Source organism: Pagrus pagrus (assembly GCF_965226575.1).
Source record: "Pagrus pagrus genome assembly, chromosome: 20".
NCBI lineage: Eukaryota > Metazoa > Chordata > Actinopteri > Spariformes > Sparidae > Pagrus > Pagrus pagrus.
The window spans coordinates 1,463,999-1,474,938 of record NC_140207.1 but is presented as its reverse complement, the minus strand read 5'-3'; the positions used below and the strand labels follow the sequence as shown (position 1 = coordinate 1,474,938).

Below are 10,940 nucleotides of genomic sequence, written 5' to 3'. Positions count from 1 at the left end.
TGGCGGACCCTGCCACCTCTCTGGCTTCAGACAGTGTTCTGGACGTTATTGTCCTCAGAGAGCAGCTGGTTGACTCGCTGATGGACACAGTGTGTTATTACCTCATTAATACTGTAAAGATTAAAATCATGAGTTTGAATTTCTTCTCCAAAACTACATAATGCTCCTTTAAACGACTGTAAAGCGTCAACAGTTTATTAAATATTAAATCATTTATAAACAACAAACAGTCAGAACTCAGATGAAGCTGCAGTTTAAACGTCTGTTTGTCTGCAAATCATTTATTCTTCATCTGATGGTCATCAGTCACGTCATCAGTCACGTCATCAGTCACGTCATCACTGTGACCTGCTGTCCTCAGTTTGTCTCCTCATGATGTGTAAATAAAGTTGTGTTGTCTTCAATAGACTCCTGTTACAGATCACAGTCTCTCTGTCTGTCGTTATGTAACGCAGCTCCACATGTGCGTCACACAGGACCCGAAAACAAACACGTGACGTCACTCTGCAGAGGTTGAACCCTTTAATCACTGCGGACAATAATACTCTGACCGATGTACTTTATATACTTTATGTACTTTTTCATAGTTTTCTATAGTTTTTCGTCATACTTTTCACACTTTCTCATAATTATTTACATTTTATAATACTTCTTCAACCTTGTTGCAGTTTTTCGAGGGTTTTTTGGTTGTTGTTTACAGTTTTTCATACTTTCTATAGTTTTTCATGTAAAGCAGCAGCATGTGGTGGAGACCTCTGACCACTAGATGGCAGCATGTCTCCAGTTCTCTCTTCATCTGAGTCACTCACAACAATCCAAATAATAAACAAAGATCAACACGTGACAGAAGAGATGCAACCTGATCAGACTGAACTGCTCTGATCTGTGTCTGATGGGTTTGATTCGGGACCGAGCCGAACCTGGACCCAAGGGCGTAGAATTGGGTGGGGACGCTGGGGACACGTCCCTACCAATATCCAGCCGCTACTGTGGAGTCACTATCAGTACAACCGCTGTCCGCAGTGTGCAGTCAGTGATTGTGGCTCACAAAGGGTTAAATGTCGGTGTCTGCTAGAAGTCCCGCCTCTGACCTAAATACCGCTCCCTGATTGGCTGCCGGTTTCTCGCTAACTTACATGTGATTGGCTGTCCCCACTGTCACTCCTGCGGGCAACCTGCTAGTTGGACCGGACAGAGGCAGTGCATGTTTCTGCAGGTGCGAGTGTAAGTTGTCAACATGTTGCCGTTGGTTCTTCCCGGGTCACGTCAGCTATGGGCTTTAATATCAGTGATGTCATCAGGGCCCGACACTCACAGTGCGGACTGTTTATTATTATTATTCATCTGCGCATGAGGAGCTTTTTGGAGCCCTGAACACGACACCTGTACATTTTGTTCCAAACAGGAAGTGCTGCATATCTCCACATTGTCCCCGTGACATGAAACTCAGGTTACTACTTCCCCATAAGGCCAGAAGGCTCAGTGCAGAATTTTGGCTGCTGACCACTAGGTGGCGCTCTTTAAATTGAAGCATTTTATGTCTCCTCATTATTAGAGTCTTGCATAATATTTTTGATTAATTTTTATATGTAAATTTGAGCATTTTAGCTCAATAGCTTCCAGGTCATGTGATCAATTGACTCAAAATCATTGTGGGATCATGTAACTACACTGGCTGCATGAGATACGCCTCTTGTTTTTACATTTTACATCTCTAGTAATTTCTTATGAATTTTTATGAATTGTTGTGTGTAAATATTAGCATGTTAGCTCAATAGCTTCCAGGTCATGTGACCAATTGACTCAAAATCAGTGTGGGATCATGTAACTACACTGGCTGCATGAGATACACCTCTTGTTTTTACATTTTACATCTGTTCATATTTTTTCATTATTAGGGCCCGAGCACGAATGCCCTCATTATACCTGGTGGGCGTGGCAGTGCGGTGACCCCTTATGGCTGTTCCCATTCTGTAGGAACCCATTTCTGTGCTCGTACATTGTTGAACTTGGCCTACAGATTTCACGCCACAGACTTCCCAGTCACTAATCATCCTCGTGCCTTGATGATGAAAACTCTTAAAAGGCTTTTGCCTTCGTTATTCCTGGTGGGCGTGGCAGTGCGGTCAATGTCGATGACCCCTTATGGCTGTTCCCATTGTGTACATACAGACAAACACCTCCGGACACCAAATGTTGCACACGCATCATGAGTCACGCCCACTGAGACCTGAACTGGGTCTGGGCCATTCAACTACAAAAATGGCTCCACAGCGCCCCCTGGAATATTTCAACCTTGAAGCCCCGCCTCCTACATGCACGTACATGAACGCAGTTTGGTATACGTATCTATCATGACCAAACCAACAAAATACCCCAGGCACCGAAACCCTCAATCCAAAAGGAAGTCGGCCAGTTTGGTTCACAGCGGCCATTTTGTCAATCTTGAAGCCCCGCCTCCTTCATTCACACACACTAACGAACTTCGGTACACATAAGTATCAGGACCAGATGCACAAAAAACCCTCTTGGACCCAGACCCTCAGTCCAACAGGAAGTCTGAAATTTTGGTTCAAAGTTGAGATTTCACCGCCATTTTCACTCATTTAAAACCCATTTCTGTGCCTCGTACATTAACTAACTGCTCCTACAGATTTAACACCACAGACTTCACACTCACTCAGTATCATCCTCAAACCCTGAAGATGATGTGTTGTCAAAAGCTTTTGCCTCCGTTACACCTGATGAGCAGGTGGGGGGTGGTCTATTTCGATCCCTATATTGATTATAACATCTGCGTGACGTGAAATTATGATTGCTAATGCAAAAAAACCTCAACTACCAGGAGTGCTGCCTCGGAGCACTGTTGTGTCCCCACCGATCTCACAATCAAACCTGACAGAGCCGATCACCTCCAGGTGTTTGTCACAGAGTAAACTGGAGCAAACCTTCACATCAGAGTTTTATCAACAGCTGGGATTTAAAAAATGTTTCAACCTGTCCCTTTATGATCATTAATAAACTGATTGGAAACATTTTAAATTTTAGTTTTGTAAAACTTTACTTTCCCTCATTTTGGACTGAAACCTCGGACAGAAAACATGAGTGAAGGTCGAGATCTTCCCTCAGGACAAACCTCTGCGTTCACAACCTCCACCTCGTGTTGGAAATAAAAATCAAGACAAACGCCGAACACAGCGACTCAATCAGTTTTATTGTAAAAGCAGGAAGCTGAGAGTCTGAGCTGAGACAGTTCTGACCCGAGCAGCTGAGTTCTGCTCAGTGGACGTTGATGTTTGTCCAACTACAGAACCTTGAATAATAACTTTACTGTCCTGCGTCGTGCAGACTGTTTCCTCTGTGTGTGATTATCTCAGCAGAGGAAGACGTCGTGTACCTCGTTTGTGTTCAACAATATTAAAACTGGCACAAGATGTAAGTTCACCGACGTGTTGCTGGTCGTGGAGGCGACACACGATCAATAAGAAGATAATCTGGAGCAGTTTTCAGTTTCCTCTGTTACAAACTGAGACCGCTGAGCCTCAGACACTCTGAACACGTTTAACCACATGATCGAAAGCTCGGACGTGAAGAAGGTGAATCCAAACGCCTGCAGGTTGTTAAAAACTTCATACATTTTATTCAAGACATAATCAGTTTTTCATGTTGTGATCTGCACCGAGCTCATGAGCCCAGTCACGTGACAGCACGACGCTCTGCTAGCTGCTGATTGCATATTAATAAACTCATTTACATTCAGATACACAGATATAAAAAGATGCAACAAATTATACATCCACTGCATTTCTACATGATTTCAAATCACACAGATTTTTATAAAACATCCATATTTCAAAACATTCAACAACATAAAGGACTTCATTAACATAATGCCATGTGATTGGTTGGTTGAACATCATGAAATGAATGCTGGGTACGTTAGTGCTGTGACAGGAGAGACGGGGAGTTAGTGATGTAATCCGTCCATCAGACGGTCGTTGGTCTGCTGCCAGTCTGCGCTGCCGTTGGCTGCTGCAGCTGTCAGTCACAAGCCGGGGCATTAGGCTGTGGTGCCCGCTGATGACATCACAGCTGCATGTCTGATGATGTCACTCGCTGTCTGAGGTGTAGATGCGGTACAGAAGCGTGACGATGACGGCTACCAGAGCGGGAATCAACAGGCCCGACCACCAACTGCAAGAGAACAAGACAGCTAGTTAACATACAACTAACCAACTAACCAACCAGTTAAACCACCAACTGCAGCCGCGAGAGACAACTAGTTAAATGTTTAACTAACTCAAGTAAGTGTAAAAGAGAGGGACAGCTAGTTACAGCTAATTAAATGTTTAAATTACAAACCAACCAACCAGTTAAACCATTAACTGTGAGGAAGAGAGAGGTAGTTAGATATGTAACTAAATAACCAGTTTGACCATCAACTGCAAGGCAGCTAGTTAACAGACTAACCAGACTGATCAACTGCTGGATGTGGAACACTGACTGACTAATTAAGTAACTAACTAATTAACTAACTAACTAACTAACTAGCAAAAGTCTCCAGGTAAGTTCAGACAGGAAGTGCAGCCTGAGTTAATTCACCTCAAACAGCAAAGATACAAACACGTCAGCTGTAAGCTAGTTAACGACAAGTGTGTGTGTGTGTGTGTGTGTGTGTGTGTGTGTGTGTGTGTGTGTGTGTACCTGGACTCATCGTTCAGAGTGGTCAGCGGTGTTTCCTGTATATAAAAACAACATCATCAGTGAGTTGACAGAAAGGATCAGCCTCAGCAGTGAGCTGTGGATCAGGATCAGTCAGGATCAGTCACTTACCTCAGGCGTGGCGATCTTGTGTCTGTCCTCCTGCAGAGAGACACACAGACACACACACAGACACACACACAGACAGACAGTTATTGATTACATTGAGTGTGTCGCCACAGACCCCAGGTCTGTTACAGTGGCAGTCTCTGAGCGGACACTGACCGGGTGCAGCTCTCCGATCACCATGTCCTGGGCCATGTCTCTGGCGTCGGTGGAGTGTCCGACGTCCTCGAAGCTCTCGGTGGCGTTTCCTCCCGCCTGCTCCCTCAACACCTCCTCACCTCCGGGGTGCTGACAGCAGAAACAAACGTTCATCATCAGCAGAGGAAACGACAACAGTTCCTGGACAAATGTTAAAAGCATCAGCTGTTCACAGTCAGCATGATGTTAACATGGAGCTGCTGGTGGGACTTTTCATTATAACCTTTTCTTTACGTCCACATCATGTAGAAGACGCTCTGAATTTGACTGAATGTAACTTCTGAACAGGTCAAACACTCAGCTGATAAAATGTTGATGAAGTTATGACCAGAAAAACACTCTACAAACGGTAACTACAGCGAGATGAAGACATATGATGTCGTCATATGTCTCAATACTGTCTCACTTCCTGTCTGAGGCCATCAGCTCCGAGCCCATTGGTTCCTGCTGGAGACACAAACCAGCTGCTCACTGGAGCTTTTATAAACACACAGGAGGAAATAGAGTGTGTGTGTGTGTGTGTGTGTGTGTGTGTGTGTGTGTGTGTGTGTGTGTGTCTGTGTGTGTGATTGAGTCAAATTAAACTACAGTTTGTGTGTTCATGGTGATGAAGGATCAACAGTGTGGAGGAGCTCAACTCCGCCCTCGTGCAAACAGACTAACAGAGTAACTTTGTTCCTCTTTTCCAGATTTCATGAACCTCCACTTTCTTCACCGACAGCTTCTAAGTTTATCATCGTTACTGATGTAAGTTTACATGCAACAGTCATCCAATAAATTATTTTGTGCACCAAATAATTCAACAACAAAATCCCCAAAAGTCTTGAGAGTTGATAATTTTGTCTGAAGAAATGAAACTTTTGATCGTATCGTCTTCATGTGAAACTCCTCTGAGATCATTACGTCACTTCTCAAACTGACACCGTTCAGTCTTAGTAACGCAGCAGCATGTTGGAGTTCAACACTAAACTATCCAACTGTCCTTGATTTAACTTCATCAGACTGCTGCCAATGATTGACGAGCAGCTGCAGGACAAGGTCTGTGTTCGTCCTCCAGTGAACTCTTCACTGTGTTCAGCTGCTTTAAAACGGCACCAAACATCCGAACAGAAGGACGTCGCTCCAAAATAAACAACTTGATTGTTCATCGAGTGCGGCCAGTTTGTTTGGTCCACGATAATTAACAGCTCCTCGAGTGAGCTGACCTGAAGACTGGGTCACCTGTGGGACAACACGTCCACACCCTGAACGCCAAGTCACAAACCTGCAGCCAGAAAACGATGAGTCACTGTGATGGAGCTGAGCGGTCAAAGGTTCAGCAGATAGCCACAGTGCCGAGGCGACGCTGGGATCTTACACAACACATAAAGTTATTTACACAAAGATGTGAAACTTGTTGTGAATAAAGTCTCTTCTGATAAATGATGATGATTAAATGTTAATCTGGGTTTAAATTTAATCCACTTTATCTCTGAACAGTGAGTGATTCACGTACTTCATCTTTACACTCGAGCACATTCATTTATTAATGATTAATTCATGTTTTGTCTGTAAAATGTCAGAAACATTCAAATATGTTTCACTGATGGTCGAATCCTGACACCTGAGGAGCTGGAACCAGAAGATTATTGTCTTAAATTATTAATAAATTATAAAAAAAAATAGTTACCGATACATTTTCTATTGATCTAATTGGTGCATCAACGACTGAAGACTTGCTGCTCGTTTGTTTTGGTGTATTTTTACATGATTTAATATACATAAACCTAATTATGGGATATTGTTATATAATGAGTTAATTCTGTGTCTGTGTCTGTTACAGGTGTGTCCAGGGCCGGACTCACCTGGTGGGGGGACCTGGAGCAGACAGGAGCTGCTGGCCCCCCCGGTGAGCCTCAGACCTCTCAGGTCTGGTCTGGTTCTGGTTCTGGTCTTTCTGTTGGACTATTTTCTTACATTTTAAAAAAGAGCCCTCACGTCACGCTCGTTCGTTTTCCTCTGCGAGCTGTGAAACCTTCAGCTCGACTGTGTTCGCTGCTCTAATGAAGACACAAAGCTGAGTTGAGTGTTTTCACTGATTACTTACTTATTAATTACTTTCATATCTTTGTGTCTGAACTTCTTTACTCGCCAATATCGGCTCCAATAATCCAGTCTTGGTTGGGCTCCAGTTTTAAAGGTTAAATGAGGAAATAATTCAAAATGTTGCAGATTGACTGTTTGTACTGCTGAGATCAAAACAATCACTCTAAGAAAACAGGAAACACTTTGAATCAAGACCGAATAATTAATGAAAAATACTAAATGTAATAAAAATGTGAAAAAAAAGGTTTTACTGGAGTCATCTATGGTCTTCTGTACTTAACACAAATCAGATTAGCAACAACAATCTTATTTTTTTATTTTAAAATTGACAATAAAAGTGCTGATATTATCTTAATGACACACGTTTTATTATGAATTCATGTAAAATAAAATAAATATCAGCAGATGTATCGTCGTCAGAGTTAATTAATCTGTTGTTAGAGTTTAACTTTTAAATATCTGTCAGAGATCAGTGCTGACTTCATACATCTGATAAACACTGGATTGTTTTAATACTGTAGAGGTCCATCGGGAGCCTCTCTGGGGCCCAGAGGTCCATCAGGAGCCTCTCTGGGGCCCAGAGGTCCATCAGGAGCCTCTCTGGGGCCCAGAGGTCCATCAGGAGCCTCTCTGGGCCCCAGAGGTCCATCAGGAGCCTCTCTGGGGCCCCGGGTCTTCAGCCTGTGGATTTACCACCAGACTCCAGCCAAAAAACGTCACATTTAGCAGCGGACACTCGGCAGCTAACATCAGTGTTACAGCTGTGTCCGGCTCAGACTTCAGACCTGAGCGGTGACATGTTTCTGTCCGGACACAGTTCGGTGTGTTTCGTGTTGTGGTTCTGTTCTGACCCTGCTGAGCTGCTGTCGTACTGAACACTTGCTCACCTCCTCCAGGAACTTGGTGACATCGTAGACCTTGTTGTGGATGATGATCCACGTTGATCTGAACGAGTTCTGCTCCTCGATCTCTGACAGTCTGTAATATTTCACTCCGTCCGGACTCTTTTCCTCCTTTTCACCCATTTGTGTCCCTGAAACGTGCGACAGTGTGCCGGTAACGATCCGCTGAGAGCCGACAGGCGCGTCCACGGACCTGCTGCAGGTTATATAATCCCACCGAGTGTGTCCGGACCGGGTGAGCCGACATTTACCCCAGTTTCACCAGCAACACTCCCGAGTTTCACAGCCTCGACCCGCCGCCGCAGGACAGCAGGAGGCTTCCGGCCGCTGCTTCCAAAATAAAAGTCCGTCTATACTTCACAAGGTCTGTGTGGCAACAGTTTGTATAAAAATAATAATAATAATAAAAATAATAATAATAATAATAATAATAAACAAATAATACTAATAATATTATTAATAACAATAATTATAATAATAAACAAATAATAATAATAATAATAATAATAATGATAATAATAACAACAACAACAATAATAATAATAATAATAATAATAATAATAATAATATTAATAATAATAATAATAATAATAATAATAATAACAGTAAAGAATAATACTAATAACAATAATAATAATAATGATGATGATAATAATAATAATAATAATAATAATAATAATAATAATTATTATTATTATTATTATTAGGCTATTATTATTATAGTACATCAGGGTTTTATATTTCAGAAGATTTGGATTCAAACTTTATATGACTATGAATTAGACTTACTGCATCTTCATCCTAAAGTGATTAAAGTAATTAATAATTTTTTTATTTTATTTTTTTAAAATAAGGCAAAAGTGAGGAGTGTTATCAAATATTTAGATATATTTTCTATCCATCCATCCATCCATCCATTATCCTTTTCAGGGTCACGGAGGGCCGGAGTCGATCCCAGCTGACATTTATTGTTTTCTAATTAAATTATTTTCTATCAAATTAGTGGTAGCTAATCAGCTGAATCCTACATTTAAAAATTGAGCGAGACGAATTGCCATAACATGGCTGGCCATCATGTTAACTTTGCTGCAGCAGTCCTGCTCGTTTTTATACGAATTATCTCAATTGTCACGTAATTTTAAACACTTTCATTTATTTTGAAATATTGATTTCCGGTGAGAGTGCTCTTATTTCTGTAAGCTTCACGGAGCCTCGAAGTTCCTGGCACGGCGGCTGAGACCGCCCCCAGCGTCCTGCTAGCGCTGCTATTGGTCACTCTCTTCCTCGTCTATGACCTGGGCTCTGTGATTGGTCCTCACCCTATCAGTCATCAGCGAGCTGTGGGCGAGGACGAGGCTAAAGTTCGCGTGAGTTCATCAACTTTCAAGGAAAAGCTTCTCACGCAACGAGTCTTATCTCACGTAATGTTTTATTCCCTCTGCGCGCTCAGCGGCGGCCGGAGGTCCTGTCGTCTCCCACACACAGCTGAAGCGTTAAACGTGTAAAATGGAGGCGCAGGTTTGAACTTTGTGAAGAAAGAGGGACGTTAATTCTTCCAAAGCTCAGTGGCGGGAACACAGGCCGAATTCAGCTCAAAGATTGTGTTTTGATAAGTCCTGTCACTCCTCAGTAGAAAAATGTCTGAGAATAAAAGCTCTGTCTGTAAAATTCATGATTAATTTAAATTTATTTCCATGTTTGGTTGATTTATTTAATTTCTCCACACTGTTACAACTTGTTCTATTGAGGATATGTTGAATATTCATATATTTTCATTTTTTGGCCCGACAATTGTCAAATATAACGGCTTAAAGTGAAAAACAAATATATTTACAGACTATATGTAACTTCAAACTATAAAACATTAAGTGGCAGTCAGGTAGTCAAATGTCCAGTGATGAATAACAAACACAAACTCCTGTGTCATTTTATATCGAGCTGTTTCTGACACACAGAGGTTTTGGTTTGTATATAATCAAGCAGAGTGAGAGCTCATCACTTCTCATCCATCTTTAGCTAAGAGGACCGCTCTTGTCCCAGCAGTTAATTTTTATTTATAGTTTGTTAACTGTGATAAATGTTCACAGTCAGATTCCTCCCGGAGTAAAACCACCACCACGGTGTAGTGTAACTGTACATACAAGGCCGGTGACCAGATATCAATGGAAATATTAAAAACACGGATTTAAAGCTAGCTAGGTCCGTTAGCTAACTTGCCAGCTCACTAGCTTCTTGGTAGCCTTAGCTCGTTTTAGCTAGCTGCTGAGAGCACAGGCTGCTTGGCTTTAAGGACGAGAAGATACTAAAAGGTGAGTGGGACTCATTTAAAGCTTTAAATCAATGTTAGTTTTACTCTTTGTCATGGTTTTGTTTTTCATTTTAGTCTGTAAGATGTAGAAACTTGTATCCAGTGTAAGCTGCCAGACTTCAGAGTGTCAAGATTATAATAAAACTATTTAAAAAGTTGTTATTAATCAACAATATTTTTAATTAACAATCATATCAAGAAAGCAAAGTGAGCAATTTTCAGTACGGCTACAGCTTATGATTATTTACATTAACATTGAATCTGTTAATTGTGGCTTATTTAGTCTGGAAACAGCCTGAAACAGCAAAAACTAACAAAATCTTTTGTCTGTCATTTATTGATTAAATTAATAATTTCTAATTTCCAAGATGAGTCAGTTGATTGTAATAATATTATATAAGCCCTGCAGATCTGATCATGTCGTCACTGTTGTTGTATGTGACTGAAAATCAGCTTGTTAAATTAAAACACAGCTGTTGATACTCATGAGTTTGTCACTTGTATTTTAAGAATCTCACAGAGTTCACGTTTTCCCCCCTTTGAGTATTATTATCATATCATATATTTATCCTAAAGCTTTCTGTGTAAACCATCTCTAACACCATCTCTGTGTGTGTGCA

At 41.4% G+C, this 10,940-nt stretch overlaps 2 protein-coding genes across 4 annotated transcripts in view; one reads left to right on the top strand and one right to left on the bottom strand.

Annotated features, from left to right (window-relative positions):
• Positions 1 to 3,615: 3,615 nt before the first annotated feature.
• Positions 3,616 to 8,300, bottom strand: cyb5a (cytochrome b5 type A (microsomal)). The gene is made up of 5 exons (XM_084340110.1): positions 7,998 to 8,300; positions 4,987 to 5,115; positions 4,834 to 4,863; positions 4,705 to 4,739; positions 3,616 to 4,194 (listed from the first exon to the last, which is right to left on the bottom strand). The coding sequence occupies exons 1-5, from the start codon at positions 8,133 to 8,135 to the stop codon at positions 4,110 to 4,112; spliced, it is 417 nt and encodes a 138-aa protein (XP_084196236.1). The 5' UTR covers positions 8,136 to 8,300; the 3' UTR covers positions 3,616 to 4,109.
• Positions 8,301 to 9,271: 971 nt separating this feature from the next.
• cUnh18orf63 (chromosome Un C18orf63 homolog) overlaps positions 9,272 to 10,940 on the top strand; it is a 17,845-nt gene continuing 16,176 nt past the window's right edge. The window contains exon 1 of one of the 3 annotated variants that reach the window (XM_084340049.1): positions 9,272 to 9,379. The gene's annotated coding sequence lies outside the window, so the exon portion shown is untranslated. Of the gene's footprint in view, positions 9,380 to 9,672; positions 10,322 to 10,940 lie in introns of those variants that run through there. The other 2 variants (XM_084340050.1, XM_084340048.1) reach the window with 2 other exon arrangements.

Bases quoted from the DNA above. Each gene is read 5' to 3' on its own strand.
- cyb5a (XM_084340110.1), bottom strand. From the start codon at position 8,135: ATGGGTGAAAAGGAGGAAAAGAGTCCGGACGGAGTGAAATATTACAGA. The intron at 5,116-7,997 runs GTGAGCAAGTGT...TTCTGCTGTCAG, and splicing joins TCACCAAGTTCCTGGAGGAG to CACCCCGGAGGTGAGGAGGT. The intron at 4,195-4,704 runs GTACACACACAC...GTTCTCTTGCAG, and splicing joins ACTCTGAACGATGAGTCCAG to TTGGTGGTCGGGCCTGTTGA.